At 51.2% G+C, this 22,336-nt stretch overlaps 1 protein-coding gene across 2 annotated transcripts; it reads left to right on the top strand.

The window, feature by feature from the left end:
* Nucleotides 1-894: 894 nt before the first annotated feature.
* LOC148394106 (uncharacterized) lies at nt 895-9,186 on the top strand. Of its 2 annotated transcripts, XR_015860127.1 has the most exons (8): nt 895-1,059; nt 1,154-1,294; nt 1,368-1,455; nt 1,655-1,790; nt 2,600-2,757; nt 2,839-4,273; nt 6,314-6,435; nt 8,390-9,186. XR_015860127.1 is itself a non-coding variant. In XM_088384000.1 (6 exons), exons 4-6 carry the CDS (start codon nt 1,704-1,706, stop codon nt 3,179-3,181), a joined length of 588 nt encoding a protein of 195 aa, XP_088240126.1. In that variant the 5' UTR covers nt 901-1,059; nt 1,154-1,294; nt 1,368-1,455; nt 1,655-1,703; the 3' UTR covers nt 3,182-3,852. The 2 variants fall into 2 exon arrangements, 1 of the variants encoding a protein (XP_088240126.1); XM_088384000.1 differs by lacking the exons at nt 6,314-6,435; nt 8,390-9,186 and having other exon boundaries at nt 901-1,059; nt 2,839-3,852.
* The last annotated feature ends 13,150 nt before the right edge of the window (nt 9,187-22,336 follow it).

Here is a 22,336-nt window from a genome sequence, read left to right as displayed (position 1 = left end):
AAATTTACTTGTAATATTATTATTATTTTAATAAACATTAAAACCTGTTAAAACTTGTCTGGTGCTTTATTCCTTGTTTTTAATTTTTTGGGCATGAAAACAAAAATCTGACATTTGGTTAACTGCTTTATATGACAATATAATATATATGATGTAGGTACACATCATGGACACTTCATTAAGTACACTACACGAGGTAAAAAAAAAGAATAAATAAATAAAGGGTTAATTGCACAACAAAAGCACATCTGGGTATTTTCTCTCATCTGGGTTCGAACCAAGTTCTTACCGAGCAAGAGCCCAAGTCACTAACCAGTCGAATTATTCGCACTGTTTTGTACTAGTGATATGCATTACAGTTCTCTTAAGTGAACTGAATCTTTAGAATCGGTTGTGTGTGTTTAACAAGGGTAACTTGGAAAACATATTGGAACGCGGCCCCGAGGACTAGAGCTTGACACCTGTGACCTTTGACCATGCTCTTTCCCTAATAAAGTGGCCTGTTATTGGGTACACTTGAAAATGGCGGTGTACCTAATGGAGTGTCCGTGTGATTCCCAAGTTAAGTGCACCTGCGATGCAATCATTTTAGGATGAACTACTCATACAAATAGTTTTCATTTGATTGAAGGCAATGGCGTTAACCACTCGACCAGAGCCTGCTCGGAAACAAAAGGAGATTTGGTCCTATTGATAGGGTATCCATCCAAACATGTTGGGTGTTCAAAGTTTCAACGGATAGTCCGAAGCAACCCTTTCCACAGTAGTCACCATGACAGGCGAACACCTGGTGGCGTCAGTGTGCCGAGCGCCGTTGGACGATCAGGAGAAGAAGATTTGAATCGACGGATATGACGTCAGGGCTTTAGGTCAATTGAAGACAGGTGTGCTCAAGCGGAGTTATCATATGCAGGTGCCACCGAGCTTGAGCGGCAAAGGAAGGAGGAATTTCAAAGGAGGAAAAGAGGCGAGCTCCAAATAAAAAGGCAGCAGGAGCAGGACGACATCATCCAGCTCAAAGCTAAGAAGAGGAGTTTGGAGATGGAGTTGGAAGCTGTGGTTAGTGATGTGAAGCGACTGGAGGCTCAATTGTAAAAGTTGCGCCAACCTGGGTGAAGATTTCAGGTCATTTTTTTGTGTCTTAAAACTCAAGGGTAACAAACAACGGCAGATTTCTGACCGTTTGCGTGACATTCAAAATAAGAAGAAGCTTCCCAGGACTGAGCTGGACCTTATTAATCAGAGGAAAGATGAACGCCATCTTGACATCAAAAACATTCAGCAACAGATTGAGGTTAGTGTTGTTTTCTTTCCAACTGTTTAGGATTACCATTTTGTTTGCTGAATGCAACAAAGCTTTTTGACAGGAGTTCCAGAAGAAATTAGCCCTATTGACCCCAGAACAGAAAAGGCTGACAGAGACACTCCAAAGCATGGCGGTGAATAACCTGTCAGGTTGGTGTTGTTGGTGGTAATATTTATTTTGCAAACTGACACAAAAGACATCATAAGAAACACAAGAATGAGTATAGCGTGTAACCCAATGCAACGGTTGACACGTTAGTATTAATTCAAATACATTAAAATATATATCTCCTATAGTATTTGCCTCATAAATACCAGCTTTTTGTGCTGTCTCATCCTATGTTTGTAGTGTCCACCATCTCCAACTTGAAGCTCAATGTCAACCAGAAGCGAGGTGCATGCACAAACCTGAAAACTCGGAAGCCCTTGAGAGAGAAACTGCTGCCAAACTGGAAGAGCTGGACCGATATAACAAAAACATGCAGGTAGAATAAGGCAACATCATATGTCGCAACTTGACGTGGCATCAGTTAAAAACCTTGCAGTCACATGAAATAGTGAGTCAATATGACTGTGTGTATGGGTCACACTGTGTCACGCTTTATGTAACTTAATTCCTCATAGCATTTATTTACTCAACAGCAGATAGTGGATACATTTAGTCTGTTAGTGACATTTGTGCTAGAATGCTAATTGCCAGTAAAGATCCAATCAATACATTTAATGCTTCAAAGCGGCATTGGTTAGTTCACCACATTTGAAATTCATCGGAAAGACGCCTTGTGCTTCAGTGCTGCTGGATTGGTTATCAACCAAGTTCAATTTGTCTCACCCGTTAATGCTTTTATGTCTGAGCGCAAACACAACTTGTCCATGAACTACAAAGTTTGATAATGTTCTCATATACAATTGTGTCCAACTTGCTTCCTCCTTTTTGACCTTATCTTTTGCTACCTTCAACTGTTGTTTGTTTCTTCTGCATCTTCCTCCTGTCCTCTTGTTGCACATCTTCCTTGTAACTTTGCAGCATGTGGGTGCTAACGACGCTTTGCTTGAGGCAGTCGTCTCACTGCTGGCCTGCCTGCGTAATCTCTTCTACCTGCTGAAGGTTTTCATTCTTCTTGTTGTTCTCAACTTTGAATATCTTTTATCAGCTGGTGTCATTGGCTATCCCCATTTTTTTATGTTTTGACCCCACCACCCTCACTCGTCTAACATGTATTTTTACTTTTACTCCTTTTGCTCAGCCCCTTACTTGTTAGTCCAGTCACCCCCTGTTTTTCATCTACATCAGGAACTAAAAGCGAGCCAGCAAATGCAGCAGGCAGCACTCGAGAACCTACGAAGCATCAAAGAGGACAAAAAGCAAGAGCTGATTCGAAAGAAGCAGGAGCACGAGGAGAGGAGGAAACTAGAAGAAGAGAGGAGGCGGCAGGAGGAGGAAGCTCAAAGGTCTTTTACACGTTTTCACAAGTGAAACGCCATCGAACCTGCTTTACGATTTTCACGTTCGTGTTTTCATCTGTTTTGCAGGCTTATCAAGCTAGAAAAGGAGCGTCAGTGGAAGGAGAAGTTGAGGAGGGATGAAGAGGAGCGCCAAAGAAGACTTCAGGAGGAACGTGAGGCCAAACAAAGGGAGGAGGAGGAGGAGAAAGAAAGGCAGGCTCTCATCCAGGCAGCAAAGTTGGAGGCCGAACGAGAGCTCAGGGCAAAGCAGGAGGAGGAGCGCAAGCGCAGAGAAGAAGAGGAGAGGAAGAAAAGGGAGGAGGAGGAACGCCGGAGGCAATTAGAGACAGAGACAGGAGGAAGAGAGGAGAAAACTGGAGGAAGAGAGGAGGCAGTTGGAGGCTCAGAGGAAGAAGCTGGAGGAGGATAAAAGGATGGAGGAAAGGAAAAGGAAAGAAGAGGAGGAGCGACTGAAGCGGGAGGAGGAGAGAAGGAGGCTGGAGGAAGAACGCCTAAGGAAGCAAGAGCAGGAGGCAGAGGAGAGGAGACGGCTTGAAGAAGAACGCAAAAAGGAGATGGAGCGGGTGGAGGAGGAAAGGCGGAGACAGAGGGCAGCCCAGGCAGCCGTCCGAGACTCTGAGGAGAGGAGAGGAGGAGGTTGGAGGAGGAGGAGCGAAGGAGAAAAGAGCAACAGGAAGAGGAGAGGCGAAAGAGGGAGGAAGAGAAACGGAAGCTTCAGCACCAACAGGAAGACGATCGGAGGAGGCGTGAGGAGGAACGAAAAAGAGCAGAGGAGGATAGAAAGAGGAAGGTGCAAGAAGAGGAGGAGAAGAAGAGAAAGGAGCATCAGTCAGCATCAGTTTTTCCATCTAGTATTTTATTTGACCACTTTATTTAATTTCATGTTTGTTTTATTCATATGGTTCATTTAAATCAGTAATTAACTGAATACTAGGTTGGGCAGGTTAGTGATGTGCATTCCAGTTCTTTTAGGTGAACAGATCTTTAGAATCAGTTCACTCATAAGATTCGTTCAAACGAATCGTTCAACGAATCCCCCCCACACACAAACACACAAAATGATAAGCCTTTTTTTTTTTTTCAATAATATCCAGTGGAAATAACCCATACACATTAAACAATACAACTACCCCCAAATTATTATATATGATAATTGGCTGGGTTAATTAACACATTTCTTTCTATAATACAACACTTACACACTGATTCGTTGGCAACAGTCTCTCACCCGGTCGATCAGCTGATTGGCTGATTTTCTTCTTCGTTTTGTTTTACGGCTGGGTAGCACCTAAAACCTAAAAATCTATTTTTTTAAAATATCTAAATGAAATCTATTGGCGCAGGCAGCAGATTCAATGGGCCTTACTGACATTTACTGGTTGAAGTTATATATGAAAGGAAAAGAGTCGTTCCTTTTCCTTCCGAATCGTTCACTCACCGGCCAACACTAGCGCAGGTGTAATCGCATGCCGGCTGTCTAAATTGCGGTGAAAAGCATGAGGTAAGAACGATGTATTGTAAATTAACTGCTACCAACAATCGTAATAATATGGAGAGTTGAATAATAAACAACTTTATTAAATGATGTGATGAACTATTGTACTAATATTGGTAGTATTGTAGTAATTGTTCTCGTTCGCGCGCAGCTTAGCGCTAGCACAGCATTCGGAGCACCACGACGGAGTTTTAGCTCGTAGCTTCGCCTACCATCCTTCACGATTTTTTCCCTCTAAACTGCTCTACAAATGTGTGGAAATAGTGTGTACTGTTAGAATGGTTTATAGACTTGTCCCTGAAAATGGGCAAACCGAAAGGTAAGTCTCGTTAAAAATGTGTTTATCTCGTTTATTTGAAAATATGATGTGCCGTGTTGCTTCGTTTTCAATTGGTTGATGTTAATAAAGTATTTTTGGTGTCTTTGACTGCCCAAAAGTGTTAATAACCAGCTGGAATATTCTAGAATATTAATATTGCCATATTGTGGCCGAGTTTAACTGAGAACTGCGCAGGTGTGTGTAATCAATTGGCGGCTGTCTCCTTTTTAAATTGCGTTGAAACGTATGAGGTAAGAACGATGTTAACTACTACCAACAATTGTAAAAATATGGAGAGTTTAATAATAAACGACTTTATTAAATGATACGATGGACTATTGTACTAATATTGGTAGTATTGTAGTAATTGTTCTCGTTCGCGCGTAGTTTAGCGCTAACACAGCATATTCGGGGCAACACGACGGAGTTTTAGCTTGTAGCTTGGCCTACCATACTTCACGAATTTTTCCCTCTAAACTGCTCTACAAATGTATAGAAATGGTGTGTAATAGAATGATTTATAGGCCTTGTCCTTAAATATGGGCAAACCTCAAAGTATGTCTCGTGAAAAATGTGTTTATCTCGTCTATTTGAAAATATTATGTGCCGTGTTGCTTCGTTTTCAATTGATGTTCATACAGTATTCTAGTGTCTTTGACTGCCCAAAAGTGTTGATAACCAGCTGGAATATTAATATTTCCATATTGTGGCCGAGTTTGAGGGTTTAAGCGTTTTAGAGAAGTAATGTTAATCTAATTTCATATTACTGTATTGGCCCAAATATAAAACGACCCCGATTACAAGACGACCCCCTCTTTTTCAAGACTCAGGTTTGAAAAATTACTTTTTGAACACCAAATTTAATTTTTATTTAGAATATAATTACATTTGAAACAAATGATTATACTAATATATTTGAAAGAGTAAGCATATTATTTTGCCTCTTTCAAATCGTGCAAAATCTGTGTCACATCTTAATATCTGAACATTTAAATATGTAAACTAAAGTGCAATTATATTTGTAAATGAATGGCTATTGGTTTTTAAAATGTAAATAAACCAATCTACTGTGATAAAACAACAAAATTGCAATAACTGCATTAAACATTAAAGTGAAGTCTAACTGTAACTAATCTTGAAACAAATCTGAATAAGGAAAAACTTTGCAATAAAATAATGCAAACTGCTACCGCTATTGTTGGGGAGCCTGAGGACTGTATCGGGGGTTGGCTCGGATGGTTATGCTCTTTTTACCCCCGGCTGTTGGTCAGAACACAGGAGGGAAAACGTGGTTTAGTTTTGATTGCTTTACCTTACTAGTATACTATTTCATGATATTCTAATATTTTGACAAAGGATATTTGAGTTTTCTTAAGCTCTATGCCATAATCAGCAACATTAAAATAATGAAAGGCTTGCAATATTTCAGTTGATTTGTAATGAATCCAGAATGTACGACATTTTTTGTTTCTTTAATTGCATTGCAGAAAATAAAGAACTTTATCACAATATTCTAATTTCCTGAGACAGTCCTGTATATTATGTATACTAATAACTGATTGAAGTTTAGTGGCTCAACTCTTTGTATTATACTGAAGCATGAAATCATTATGTACAACCCTTTCTGTAATTCTTTACATTCTTTTCAATTATGCTATTACTGTAGGTTTTTATGAAGTAAAAAACAAACAAAATAAACTATTTTTGTTTTGTATTGTTTTTTTTAGGGGCCTGCGCGAGTTGCATTTGCCTGCATTTCAATGGTGTAGTGGATGCTCCATGTGTGTTCATTTGGAGTTCCAAAATTACGTCAGCCATTATGATCTGAATACTTGAGAACAGCAAACAAGTAAGTCATTATCACTCATTTACAAAAGTCACACTTTACGACAAGTATTTTAGCATCTCCCAGATGTTTTAGTTTTGTCTGAGCTTAATGTTAACATACAATGCCAACAATTATAGATCAATGTTGCAGTTGTTATAACTCCAATATAACACCAATATTTGATCACAAACTTTGCAGCAACACTTATAGGCAGAAAATATAACAATACTCACGCGGATATATTATGTATACTAAAAATTGATTGATGTTTAGTGGCTCAAATATGCTGGTGACTGCGAACCACCCAATACAGATTTGACACAGTATGTGAAGAAAATGTGATGAATGCTAAGCTTGGTTAGCTTGATGCTAACGCATTATTGAAAGCACCATCGACAGACTAACACAACCAGCATCAGTCTTTTGTTTGCGGCTATGTCATGTGCCTGCATCTGGTTGAAACTGCCCACCCCTGCCCTGCCCTGCGCCTGCGTTGAGATCAGTGTTTCTCAATCATTTTCTGAGATGCCCCCCCTAGGGAGAAGAAAACATTTTACGCTACCTCCAAGCTTGTACCCTTATTAACATTAAACTTTAATGTTTCTTTAATGATTAAAGAAAACAAAAAATAAATAAAAAAGAAAGATCAACTTACAATAAAGAATAACATTGTTTTTTAGTTTGTAACAGAACAGATTCAATGTGCATCACTTTGCCTGAAATTAAGATAAATTATGATTATTTAAATGCTAAACATTCTTGACCAACTGCCATTTTATGCTAAAAAAATACAATAAAATAATAATTAACATACATAATATTAAATAACAGCAATAAATAATATTCAATTCAAAGTAATTAGCACCATTAACTCTGGAGCACAATATATAAAACATTTTAACCTACAAAACAAAAATAAATAAAACAATTTGTGCTGTTTTTTTTGATGAAAATAAGGCAGCATGACGGAGACCATATATCCACGGCTGCAGGTAGTATCAGCTTTTCTACAAAAGTGTTGATAACCAGCTGGATTATTATTATTGACATATTGTGGCCGAGTTTAAGCGTTTTAGAGAAGTAATGTTAATCTAATTTCACATGTTGTATACTTTTGCTTAATTTTTTAATTATTTTTGTTTGTTTATTTTCACATACAAAAACATTTAAAATGTACATAGATTAAATACATGTGAAAAAGAATGTCTAAAAAACCCTCCAGGGGCTTGCAAAGTAGCATTCTCCAGAAATATGAATACATTTAAGGTAAAGTTTCAATGGATAGAGAAATATGCATCCTAATACATGTCATACAGATGAAAAAAGAAACATTAATAACAGGGATAAGGCATACAACAATAGGGAAAAAGCACACCAAAACTATAACTAAAGAGAATAATGAATGGATCCAGCCAGGTTCATTTAGCATACCATATGGAAAGTATTTAGTGTCTAAGATAAGTGATTTCAGAGCCTTCTTAAATTGGTGAGAAAAGTCCCATAAAAATAGTGGAAGCGAATTGTAAATCTTTGACCCTCTGTAGCCTAGTATGTTAAATTGAGTTTGGGCTGTACGGGCTATTGGTGGTCTGAGGTCATTTGAGCTGCATGTGGGGTAATTATGGACCTGAGAATTCTGTCTAAATAAGTTATGAAAAAATAGGGGAAGGGTTCTCCCCAATGAGCCATGAAGCAAGAGACCAATTTGAAGATGATTGACTTGAAAAACAGTGAGGATACTTAGCTGAGTAAAAAGAGGCTGAGATGAACGTTTCGGATGTACACAACATATTACTCTTAGAGCTCGTTTCTGCAGACCATATATAGGCTCAAGTCTGTTACAAGCATGAAATCATTATGTGCAAGCTGTTTTTATTTAATTATTTACATTCTTTTCAATTATGCTATGACTGTAGGTTTTTATAACGTAAAAAATAAATTAAATGAACTATTTTCCTTTTGTAATTTTTTTTAGGGGGCTGCACGAGTTGCATTTGCCTGCCTTTCAATGGTCTACTGTAAATTCCATATGTTCATTTGGAGTTCCAAAAATTACATCAGCCATTATAATCTGAATACTTGAGAAGAACAGCAACAAGTAAGTCATTATTTCTCATTTACAAAAGTCACACTGTACGACAAGTATTTTAGCAACTCCCGGATGTTTTAGTTTTGTCTGAGCTTAATGCTAACATACAATGCTAACAATTCTAGATTAATGTTGCAGTCATATAACTCCAATATAACTGATATTTGAACACAAACTTTACAGCAACACTTGTAGGCAGAAAATATAACTAAACTCAGAGGCATATATTATGTATACTAAAAAGTGATTGAAGCTTAGCGGCTCAAATATTTTGGTGATTGCGAACCACCCAATACAGATTTGACACAGTGTGTGAAGAAAATGTGATGAATGCTAAGCTTGGTTAGCTTGATGCTAACGCATTATGGAAAACACCATCGACAGACTAACACAACCATGCTAACAATTCTAGATTAATGTTACAGTCATTATAACTCCAATATATCACTGATATTTGAACACAAACTTGGCAGCAACACTTGTAGGCAGAAAATATAACAATACTCACAGCATACAATATATTATGTATACCAAAAACTGATTGAAGCTTAGTGGCTCAAATATTTTGGTGGCTGCGAACCACCCAATACAGATTTGACACAGTATGTGAAGAAAATGTGATGAATGCTAAGGTTGGTTAGCTTGATGCCAACGCATCAATGGTGGAAAACACCATCGACAGATTAGCATAAGTCTTTTGTGTGCGGCTATGTCATGTGCCCGCATCTGGTTGAAACTGCCCACCCTTGCCCTACCCTGCCCTACCCTGCCCACCCCTGCCCTGCCCTGCCCTGCCATGCCCTGCGCCTGCGCTTAGTTCAGTGCTGCTCAATCAATTCCCTGATGCCCCCAGGGACAAAAAAACATTTTGAGCCCCCCACGCTTGTACCCTTATTAACATTAAACTTTAATGATTCTTCAATGATTAAAGCAAACAAAATTAAATATAAAGGAAAGATCAACTTACAGTAAAGAATAACTTTATTATAACATTGTTTTTGTGTCTAACAAAACAGATTGAATGTGCATCACTTTGCCTGAAATTAAAAAATAAATTATGAATTTTTAAACTCTAAACATTCTTGACCAACTGCTGAATGCTGAAGAAAATACAATAAAATAATGAGCAAACATAATATAAACATAACATTGCCCTGCCCTGGCCTACCCTGCCCACCCCTGCCCTGCGCCTGTGCTTAGTTCAGTGCTGCTCAATCAATTCCCTGATGCCCCCCAGGGAGAAAAAAACATTTTGAGCCCCCCACGCTTGTACCCTTATTAACATTAAACTTTAATGATTCTTCAATGATTAAAGCAAACAAAATTAAATAAAAAGGAAAGATCAACTTACAGTAAAGAATAACTTTATTATAACATTGTTTTTGTGTCTAACAAAACAGATTGAATGTGCATCACTTTGCCTGAAATTAAAAAATAAATTATGAATTTTTAAACTCTAAACATTCTTGACCAACTGCTGAATGCTGAAGAAAATACAATAAAATAATGAGCAAACATAATATTAAATGAAATAACAGCAATAATTAATATTAAATTCAAAGTAAGGGGCACAATATTTAAAACATCATATCCTACAAAACAAAAGTAAATAAAATGATTTCTTTTTTAATGTAAATGAGGCAGCATGACGGAGACCATATCCACGACTGCAGGTAGGTCTTATGCAATGCAAAAGTAAATAAAATGATTTCTTTTTTAATGTAAATGAGGCAGCATGACGGAGACCATATCCACGACTGCAGGTAGGTCTTATGCAATGGTGTTTTTTTTGTTGTTGTTGCACTGAGCAATTTGGTACGCTGCCTTGGAATTTCCTGGATGAAGCCAGGACTGCTTCGAATGCGTCAGAACTGCCTTGGATGAGCCTTGAAATTGCCTTGAATGCGCCTTGGATGTGCTTGGACACTGGGATCGCCTTGGTCACGCCTGGACGACGCCGGAGAACCACCTTGTATGCGCCTGGACGACGCCGGGACCCCCTTGGATGCACCTGGATGGAGCTGGGATCGCACTGGATGCGCTTGGACGACACCGAGTCCGGCTTGTATGCGCCTGGACGACGCCGGGATTGCCTTGGATGCGCCTGGACAATGCCAGGACTGCCTTGGATGCGCCTTGAATGCGCCTGGGCGAGGCCGGGACCGCCTTGGATATGCTTTGGATGCGCCAGGACAACGCGGAGACCGCCTTGAATGTGCCTGGACGCCGCTGGGACTGCCTTGGATGTGCCTGGACGACGCCGGGAAAGCCTTGGATGCGCCTGGATGACGCCGGGACAGATTTGAATGCGCCTGGTTGACGCCAAGCTCAGCTTGGATGCGCCTGGACGACGGCGGGATCACTTTGGATGCTTCTGGATGACGCCGGGATCACCTTAGATGCGCCTCGACGATGCTTGGACCACATTGGATGCGCCTGTAAAACACCAAGACCACCTTGGATGCGCCTTGGATACCCTTGGACGACACCAGGACCACCTAGGATGCCCCTAGACGACTTGAAATGTGGCTTGAAATGTGCCTCGAATGCACCTTGGATGCACCTAATCGACGCCAGGACAACCTTGGATGTGCCCAGACGATGCCAGGACTGCCCTGGATGTGCCTGGAAGACGCTGGGACCACCTTGTACCCGCCTAGACGATGCCGGGATCACTTTGGATGCACCTGGACCATGCCAAGACTGCCTTGGATGCAGCTGGACGAAGCCGAGACTGTCTTGGATGGAGCTGGACAAAGCCAGGACTGCCTTGCATGCGCCTGGACGACGCAGGGACGGCCTTGGTTGCGCCTGGACGAAACCGGGACCGCCTTGTATGCGCCTGGACGACGCCGGGGCAGCCTTGTGTGGGCCTGGACAAAACCAGGAGCGCGTCTGATGCTCCTGGATGACTCCGGTACAGCCTTAGGTGTGCCTGGACGACGTCAGAACTGCCTGGGATGTACCTGGACGACGCTTGGACCGCCTTGAATGCACCTTGGACATGCCTGGAAGAGGAAGGGACCATCTTGCATGCGCCTGGACGATGCAGGAACCGCCTGGGATGTGCCTTGTATGCGCCTGGATGGAGCCGGGATCACCTTGGATGCGCCTGGATGATGCTTGGACCGCCTTGGATGTGCCTGGATGACACTGGGACCGCCTTGAATGCGCCTGGACTAAAGCGAGATCACCTTGGATGCGTATGGACGACGCCGGGACCGCCTTGGTTGCGTTTGGACGACACCTGGACCGCCTTGCTTGCGCCTGGACGTCGCCGGGACCGCCTTTGGTGCGCCTGGACGATGCCAAGGCGCCTAGATAATTCTGAGACCCCCTTGGATGCGCCTGGACGACACTGGGACCGTCTTGGATGTGCCTGGACGACGCTGGGATTGCCTTGGATGCCCTTTGTGACCTCTGGACTGCCCTTGATGCGCCTGGAACACACCGGGACCGCGTTGGATGCGCCTGGACGACGCCGGGACCGCCTTGGTTGCGCCTGTACGACGCAGGGACGGCCTTGGATGCGTCTGGACGATGCCGGGACGGCCTTGGATGCACCATGATTGCGCCTTGGATGCGCCTGGACGACACCAGGACCTCCTTAGGTGTGCCTGGATGATGCCTGGACCACCTTGGATAAGACTTGGATGCGCTTGGGCAACTTCGGGACTGCCTTGGATGCGCCTGGACGTCGCCGGGACTGTCTTGGATGCGGCTCGGATAAGCCTTGGATGCGCCTGGTCGACGCCGAGACTACCTTGGATACGCCATCTATGTGCCTTGGATTCGCCTGGATGAAGCCGCGACTGCCTTGGATAGGCCTGAAAGACGCCGGTATCACCTTGGATGCGCCTGGACAAAGCCGGGACTGCCTTGGATGCGTCTGGATCACGCCGTTACCTGCTTGTATGCACCTGGACGAAGCCCGGACTGCCTTAGATGTGCCTTGGATGCGCCTGGATGATGGAGGGACTGACTTGGCTGCGGCTGGGCTGCGGCTGGGCTGCGGCTCGGCTGCGGCTGGGCTGCGGCTCGGCTGCGGCTCGGCTGCGGCTCGGCTGCGGCTCGGCTGCGGGTAACGCCTTGGACATGCTTTGGATGAACCTGGAAGACACCGGGACTGCCTTGGATGCGCCTGGACGACGCCGGGACTTCTTTGGATGTGCCTTGGTTGCGCCTGGACAACGCCGGACTGCCTTGGATGCTGCTTGGATGCGCCTCGGATGCGCCTCTGATGCGCCTCTGATGCGCCTGTACGACACCAGGACCACCTTGGATGTGTCTGGACGTTGCTGGGACCGTCTTGGATGTGCTTTTGATGTGTCTGTTAAGAATGCACCTTGGATGCCCCTGGACGACGCCAGGACTTCTTTGGATGTGCCTTGGTTGCGCCTGGACGACGCCAGGACCGCCTAGGATGTGCCTCGGATGCATCATGGATGCGCCTGGATTATGGCAAGACTGCCTTGGATGCTCCTGGACGACGCAGGGACTGCCTTTGTTGCGCCTAGACGACACCGGGACCACCTCGGATGCACTTTGGATGCGCCTGATCGGCGCTGGGACAGTCTTGGATGTGCCTGGACGATGCTGGGATTGCCTTGGATGCGTCTAGTGACCTCTGGAACGCCTTGGATGTGCCTGGACAACGCCTGGACCGCCTTGTATGCGCCTGGACGATCCTGGGACCGCCTTTGTGGCGCCTGGACGACATTGGGACCACCTTGGATGCGCGTAGACGATGCTGGGACTGCCTTTGATGCGCGTTTGATGCGCCTGTGCGACACCAGGACCGCCTTGAATGTGCCTGAACGACGCCGACATCGTCTTGGATGTGGATTGGATGCGCCCGGACGACCCCAGGACTCCCTTGGATGAGGCTGGACGACTACAGGACTGTTAAGGATGCACCTTGGATGCCCCTGGACGAAGCCGGGACTCCCTTGGATGCGCCTGGATGATGCAGGGACTGCCTTGGCTGCGGCTCGGCTGCGGCTCGGCTGCGGCTCGGCTGCGGCTCGGCTGCGGCTCGGCTGCGGCTGGGCTGCGGCTGGGCTGCGGCTGGGCTGCGGCTGGGCTGCGGCTGGGCTGCGGCTGGGCTGCGGCTCGGCTGCGGCTTGGCTGCGGCTCGGCTGCGGGTAACGCCTTGGACATGCTTCGGATGAATCTGGAAGACACCGGGACTGCCTTGGATGCGCCTGGACGTCGCCGGGACTTCTTTGGATGTGCCTTGGTTGCGCCTAAACGACGCCAGGACCGCCTAGGATTCACCTGAAAAACGCCGGGACTGCCTTGAATGCGTCTTGTATGCGCCTGGACAACGCCAGGACTGCCTTGGATGCTGCTTGGATGCGCCTCGGATGCGCCTCGGATGCGCCTTGGATGCGCCTCTGATGCGCCTCTGATGCGCCTGTTCGACACTTGGACCGCCTTGGATGTGTCTGGACGTTGCTGGGACCGTCTTGGATGTGCTTTTGATGTGCCTGTCAAGGATGCACCTTGGATGCCCCTGGACGACGCCGGGACTTCTTTGGATGTGCCTTGGTTGCGCCTGGACGACGCCAGGACCGCCTAGGATGTGCCTCGGATGCGTCATGGATGCGCCTGGATTATGGCAAGACTGCCTTGGATGCTCCTGGACGACGCAGGGACTGCCTTTGTTGCGCCTAGACGACGCCGGGACTTCTTTGGATGTGCCTTGGTTGCGCCTAAACGACGCCATGACCGCCTAGGATTCACCTGAAAAACGCCGGGACTGCCTTGAATGCGTCTTGTATGCGCCTGGACAACGCCGGGACTGCCTTGGATGCTGCTTGGATGCGCCTCGGATGCGCCTCTGATGCGCCTCTGATGCGCCTGTACGACACCAGGACCGCCTTGGATGTGTCTGGACGTTGCTGGGACCGTCTTGGATGTGCTTTTCATGTGCCTGTCAAGGACGCACCTTGGATGCCCCTGGACGACGCCGGGACTTCTTTGGATGTGCCTTGGTTGCGCCTGGACGACGCCAGGACCGCCTAGGATGTGCCTCGGATGCGTCATGGATGCGCCTGGATTATGGCAAGACTGCCTTGGATGCTCCTGGACGATGCAGGGACTGCCTTTGTTGCGCCTAGACGACACCGGGATGATGCAGGGACTGCCTTAGATGAGCCTTGGATGCGCCTGGATGATGCAGGGACTGCCTTGGCTGCGGCTCGGCTGCGGCTCGGCTGCGGCTCTGCTGCGGCTGGGCTGCGGCTCGGCTGCGGCTGGGCTGCGGCTTTGCTGCGGCTGGGCTGCGGCTCGGCTGCGGCTCGGCTGCGGGTTACGCCTTGGACATGTTTCGGATGAACCTGGAAGACACCGGGACTGCCTTGGATGCGCCTGGACGACGCCGGGACTTCTTTGGATGTGCCTTGGTTGCGCCTAAACGACGCCAGGACCGCCTAGGATTCACCTGAAAAACGCCGGGACTGCCTTGAATGCGTCTTGTATGCGCCTGGACAATGCCGGGACTGCCTTGGATGCTGCTTGGATGCGCCTCGGATGCGCCTCTGATGCGCCTCTGATGCGCCTGTACGACACCAGGACCGCCTTGGATGTGTCTGGACGTTGCTGGGACCGTCTTGGATGTGCTTTTGATGTGCCTGGATCACGCCGGGACAGCGTTGGATGCGCCTTGGATGCCCCTGGACGACCCCAGGATTCCCTTGGATGAGGCTGGACGACTACGGGACTGTCAAGGATGCACCTTGGATGCGCCTGGACGACGCCGGGACTGCCTCGGATATGTCTTTGATATGCCTGGACTACGCCAGTACCACCGTGGATGCGCCTGGATGACTTCGGGACTGCCTAGGATGTGCCTCGGATGCGTCATGGATGCGCCTGGACTATGGCAAGACCGCCTTGGATGCTCCTGGACGACGCAGGGACTGCCTTTGTTGCCCCTAGACGACACCGGGACCACCTCTGATGCACTTTGGATGCGCCTGATCGGCGCTAGGACAGTCTTGGATGTGCCTGGACGATGCTGGGATTGCCTTGGATGCGTCTAGTGACCTCTGGAACGCCTTGGATGTGCCTGGACAACGCCTGGACCTCCTTGCATGCGCCTGGACGATCCTGGGACCGCCTTGGTGGCGCCTGGACGACACTGGGACCACCTTGGATGGAATGAGCCTGGACGACGCCGGGATCACCTTGGATGAGGCTGGATGACTCAGGGACTGCCTTGGATGAGCCTTGATGAGGCAGGGACTGCCTTGGCTGCGCCTTGGCTGCGGCTCGGCTGCGGCTCGGCTGCGGCTCGGCTGCGGCTCGGCTGCGGCTGGGCTGCGGCTGGGCTGCGGCTGGGCTGCGGCTGGGCTGCGGCTGGGCTGCAAAAACACTGGGACTGCCTTGAATGCGTCTTGTATGCGCCTGGACAACGCCGGGACTGCCTTGGATGCGCCTCTGATGCGCCTCTGATGCGCCTCTGATGCGCCTGTACGACACCAGGACCGCCTTGGATGTGTCTGGACGTTGCTGGGACCGTCTTGGATGTGCTTTTGATGTGCCTGGATCACGCCGGGACAGCGTTGGATGCGCCTTGGATGCCCCTGGACGACCTCAGGATTCCCTTGGATGAGGCTGGACGACTACGGGACTGTCAAGGATGCACCTTGGATGCGCCTGGACGACGCCGGGACTGCCTCGGATATGTCTTTGATATGCCTGGACTACGCCAGTACCACCGTGGATGCGCCTGGATGACTTCGGGACTGCCTAGGATGTGCCTCGGATGAGTCATGGATGCGCCTGGACTATGGCAAGACCGCCTTGGATGCTCCTGGACGACGCAGGGACTGCCTTTGTTGCCCCTAGACGACACCGGGACCACCTCTGATGCACTTTGGATGCGCCTGATCGGCGCTAGGACAGTCTTGGATGTGCCTGGACGATGCTGGGATTGCCTTGGATGCGTCTAGTGACCTCTGGAACGCCTTGGATGTGCCTGGACAACGCCTGGACCTCCTTGCATGCGCCTGGACGATCCTGGGACCGCCTTGGTGGCGCCTGGACGACACTGGGACCACCTTGGATGGAATGAGCCTGGACGACGCCGGGATCACCTTGGATGAGGCTGGATGACTCAGGGACTGCCTTGGATGAGCCTGGATGAGGCAGGGACTGCCTTGGCTGCGCCTTGGCTGCGGCTCGGCTGCGGCTCGGCTGCGGCTCGGCTGCGGCTCGGCTGCGGCTCGGCTGCGGCTGGGCTGCGGCTGGGCTGCGGCTGGACTGCGGCTGGGCTGCGGCTGGGCTGCGGCTCGGCTGCGGCTGGGCTGCGGCTCGGCTGCGGCTCGGCTGCGGCTCGGCTGCGGCTCGGCTGCGGGTAACGCCTTGGACATGCCTCGGATGAACCTGGAAGACGCCGGGACTGCCTTGGATGCGCCTGGACGACGCCGGGACTTCTTTGGATGTGCCTTGGTTGCGCCTGGACGACGCCAGGACCGCCTAGGATGCACCTGAAAAACACTGGGACTGCCTTGAATGCGTCTTGTATGCGCCTGGACAACGCCGGGACTGCCTTGGATGCGCCTCTGATGCGCCTCTGATGCGCCTCTGATGCGCCTGTACGACACCAGGACCGCCTTGGATGTGTCTGGACGTTGCTGGGACCGTCTTGGATGTGCTTTTGATGTGCCTGGATCACGCCGGGACAGCGTTGGATGCGCCTTGGATGCCCCTGGACGACCCCAGGATTCCCTTGGATGAGGCTGGACGACTACGGGACTGTCAGGGATGCACCTTGGATGCGCCTGGACGACGCCGGGACTGCCTCGGATATGTCTTTGATATGCCTGGACTACGCCAGTACCACCGTGGATGCGCCTGGATGACTTCGGGACTGCCTAGGATGTGCCTTGGATGCGTCATGGATGCGCCTGGACTATGGCAAGACCGCCTTGGATGCTCCTGGACGACGCAGGGACTGCCTTTGTTGTCCCTAGACGACACCGGGACCACCTCTGATGCACTTTGGATGCGCCTGATCGGCGCTAGGACAGTCTTGGATGTGCCTGGACGATGCTGGGATTGCCTTGGATGCGTCTAGTGACCTCTGGAACGCCTTGGATGTGCCTGGACAACGCCTGGACCTCCTTGCATGCGCCTGGACGATCCTGGGACCGCCTTGGTGGCGCCTGGACGACACTGGGACCACCTTGGATGGAATGAGCCTGGACGACGCCGGGATCACCTTGGATGAGGCTGGATGACTCAGGGACTGCCTTGGATGAGCCTGGATGAGGCAGGGACTGCCTTGGCTGCGCCTTGGCTGCGCCTTGGCTGCGGCTCGGCTGCGGCTCGGCTGCGGCTCGGCTGCGGCTCGGCTGCGGCTGGGCTGCGGCTGGGCTGCGGCTGGACTGCGGCTGGGCTGCGGCTGGGCTGCGGCTCGGCTGCGGCTCGGCTGCGGCTCGGCTGCGGCTCGGCTGCGGGTAACGCCTTGGACATGCCTCGGATGAACCTGGAAGACGCCGGGACTGCCTTGGATGCGCCTGGACGACGCCGGGACTTCTTTGGATGTGCCTTGGTTGCGCCTGGACGACGCCAGGACCGCCTAGGATGCACCTGAAAAACACTGGGACTGCCTTGAATGCGTCTTGTATGCGCCTGGACAACGCCGGGACTGCCTTGGATGCGCCTCTGATGCGCCTCTGATGCGCCTCTGATGCGCCTGTACGACACCAGGACCGCCTTGGATGTGTCTGGACGTTGCTGGGACCGTCTTGGATGTGCTTTTGATGTGCCTGGATCACGCCGGGACAGCGTTGGATGCGCCTTGGATGCCCCTGGACGACCCCAGGATTCCCTTGGATGAGGCTGGACGACTACGGGACTGTCAAGGATGCACCTTGGATGCGCCTGGACGACGCCGGGACTGCCTCGGATATGTCTTTGATATGCCTGGACTACGCCAGTACTGCCGTGGATGCGCCTGGATGACTTCGGGACTGCCTAGGATGTGCCTCGGATGCGTCATGGATGCGCCTGGACTATGGCAAGACCGCCTTGGATGCTCCTGGACGACGCAGGGACTGCCTTTGTTGCCCCTAGACGACACCGGGACTTCTTTGGATGTGCCTTGGTTGCGCCTGGACGACGCCAGGACCGCCTAGGATGCACCTGAAAAACACTGGGACTGCCTTGAATGCGTCTTGTATGCGCCTGGACAACGCCGGGACTGCCTTGGATGCGCCTCTGATGCGCCTCTGATGCGCCTCTGATGCGCCTGTACGACACCAGGACCGCCTTGGATGTGTCTGGACGTTGCTGGGACCGTCTTGGATGTGCTTTTGATGTGCCTGGATCACGCCGGGACAGCGTTGGATGCGCCTTGGATGCCCCTGGACGACCCCAGGATTCCCTTGGATGAGGCTGGACGACTACGGGACTGTCAAGGATGCACCTTGGATGCGCCTGGACGACGCCGGGACTGCCTCGGATATGTCTTTGATATGCCTGGACTACGCCAGTACCACCGTGGATGCGCCTGGATGACTTCGGGACTGCCTAGGATGTGCCTCGGATGCGTCATGGATGCGCCTGGACTATGGCAAGACCGCCTTGGATGCTCCTGGACGACGCAGGGACTGCCTTTGTTGCCCCTAGACGACACCGGGACCACCTCTGATGCACTTTGGATGCGCCTGATCGGCGCTAGGACAGTCTTGGATGTGCCTGGACGATGCTGGGATTGCCTTGGATGCGTCTAGTGACCTCTGGAACGCCTTGGATGTGCCTGGACAACGCCTGGACCTCCTTGCATGCGCCTGGACGATCCTGGGACCGCCTTGGTGGCGCCTGGACGACACTGGGACCACCTTGGATGGAATGAGCCTGGACGACGCCGGGATCACCTTGGATGAGGCTGGATGACTCAGGGACTGCCTTGGATGAGCCTTGATGAGGCAGGGACTGCCTTGGCTGCGGCTCGGCTGCGGCTCGGCTGCGGCTCGGCTGCGGCTCGGCTGCGGCTGGGCTGCGGCTGGGCTGCGGCTGGGCTGCGGCTGGACTGCGGCTGGGCTGCGGCTGGGCTGCGGCTGGGCTGCAAAAACACTGGGACTGCCTTGAATGCGTCTTGTATGCGCCTGGACAACGCCGGGACTGCCTTGGATGCGCCTCTGATGCGCCTCTGATGCGCCTCTGATGCGCCTGTACGACACCAGGACCGCCTTGGATGTGTCTGGACGTTGCTGGGACCGTCTTGGATGTTCTTTTGATGTGCCTGGATCACGCCGGGACAGCGTTGGATGCGCCTTGGATGCCCCTGGACGACCCCAGGATTCCCTTGGATGAGGCTGGACGACTACGGGACTGTCAGGGATGCACCTTGGATGCGCCTGGACGACGCCGGGACTGCCTCGGATATGTCTTTGATATGCCTGGACTACGCCAGTACCATCGTGGATGCGCCTGGATGACTTCGGGACTGCCTAGGATGTGCCTCGGATGCGTCATGGATGCGCCTGGACTATGGCAAGACCGCCTTGGATGCTCCTGGACGACGCAGGGACTGCCTTTGTTGCCCCTAGACGACACCGGGACCACCTCTGATGCACTTTGGATGCGCCTGATCGGCGCTAGGACAGTCTTGGATGTGCCTGGACGATGCTGGGATTGCCTTGGATGCGTCTAGTGACCTCTGGAACGCCTTGGATGTGCCTGGACAACGCCTGGACCTCCTTGCATGCGCCTGGACGATCCTGGGACCGCCTTGGTGGCGCCTGGACGACACTGGGACCACCTTGGATGGAATGAGCCTGGACGACGCCGGGATCACCTTGGATGAGGCTGGATGACTCAGGGACTGCCTTGGATGAGCCTTGATGAGGCAGGGACTGCCTTGGCTGCGCCTTGGCTGCGGCTCGGCTGCGGCTCGGCTGCGGCTCGGCTGCGGCTCGGCTGCGGCTGGGCTGCGGATGGGCTGCGGCTGGGCTGCGGCTGGACTGCGGCTGGGCTGCGGCTGGGCTGCGGCTGGGCTGCAAAAACACTGGGACTGCCTTGAATGCGTCTTGTATGCGCCTGGACAACGCCGGGACTGCCTTGGATGCGCCTCTGATGCGCCTCTGATGCGCCTCTGATGCGCCTGTACGACACCAGGACCGCCTTGGATGTGTCTGGACGTTGCTGGGACCGTCTTGGATGTGCTTTTGATGTGCCTGGATCACGCCGGGACAGCGTTGGATGCGCCTTGGATGCCCCTGGACGACCCCAGGATTCCCTTGGATGAGGCTGGACGACTACGGGACTGTCAGGGATGCACCTTGGATGCGCCTGGACGACGCCGGGACTGCCTCGGATATGTCTTTGATATGCCTGGACTACGCCAGTACCACCGTGGATGCGCCTGGATGACTTCGGGACTGCCTAGGATGTGCCTCGGATGCGTCATGGATGCGCCTGGACTATGGCAAGACCGCCTTGGATGCTCCTGGACGACGCAGGGACTGCCTTTGTTGCCCCTAGACGACACCGGGACCACCTCTGATGCACTTTGGATGCGCCTGATCGGCGCTAGGACAGTCTTGGATGTGCCTGGACGATGCTGGGATTGCCTTGGATGCGTCTAGTGACCTCTGGAACGCCTTGGATGTGCCTGGACAACGCCTGGACCTCCTTGCATGCGCCTGGACGATCCTGGGACCGCCTTGGTGGCGCCTGGACGACACTGGGACCACCTTGGATGGAATGAGCCTGGACGACGCCGGGATCACCTTGGATGAGGCTGGATGACTCAGGGACTGCCTTGGATGAGCCTGGATGAGGCTGGGACTGCCTTGGCTGCGCCTTGGCTGCGGCTCGGCTGCGGCTCGGCTGCGGCTCGGCTGCGGCTCGGCTGCGGCTCGGCTGCGGCTCGGCTGCGGCTCGGCTGCGGCTGGACTGCGGCTGGGCTGCGGCTCGGCTGCGGCTCGGCTGCGGCTCGGCTGCGGCTCGGCTGCGGCTCGGCTGCGGGTAACGCCTTGGACATGCCTCGGATGAACCTGGAAGACGCCGGGACTGCCTTGGATGCGCCTGGACGACGCCGGGACTTCTTTGGATGTGCCTTGGTTGCGCCTGGACGACGCCAGGACCGCCTAGGATGCACCTGAAAAACACTGGGACTGCCTTGAATGCGTCTTGTATGCGCCTGGACAACGCCGGGACTGCCTTGGATGCGCCTCTGATGCGCCTCTGATGCGCCTCTGATGCGCCTGTACGACACCAGGACCGCCTTGGATGTGTCTGGACGTTGCTGGGACCGTCTTGGATGTGCTTTTGATGTGCCTGGATCACGCCGGGACAGCGTTGGATGCGCCTTGGATGCCCCTGGACGACCCCAGGATTCCCTTGGATGAGGCTGGACGACTACGGGACTGTCAAGGATGCACCTTGGATGCGCCTGGACGACGCCGGGACTGCCTCGGATATGTCTTTGATATGCCTGGACTACGCCAGTACCACCGTGGATGCGCCTGGATGACTTCGGGACTGCCTAGGATGTGCCTCGGATGCGTCATGGATGCGCCTGGACTATGGCAAGACCGCCTTGGATGCTCCTGGACGACGCAGGGACTGCCTTTGTTGCCCCTAGACGACACCGGGACCACCTCTGATGCACTTTGGATGCGCCTGATCGGCGCTAGGACAGTCTTGGATGTGCCTGGACGATGCTGGGATTGCCTTGGATGCGTCTAGTGACCTCTGGAACGCCTTGGATGTGCCTGGACAACGCCTGGACCTCCTTGCATGCGCCTGGACGATCCTGGGACCGCCTTGGTGGCGCCTGGACGACACTGGGACCACCTTGGATGGAATGAGCCT

This window comes from Syngnathus floridae, chromosome 8, assembly GCF_059516105.1.
Source record: "Syngnathus floridae isolate MCC-2025c chromosome 8, RoL_Sflo_1.0, whole genome shotgun sequence".
In the NCBI taxonomy this organism is placed as follows: Eukaryota; Metazoa; Chordata; class Actinopteri; order Syngnathiformes; family Syngnathidae; genus Syngnathus; species Syngnathus floridae.
This window is presented reverse-complemented; position numbering and strand designations above follow the sequence as displayed.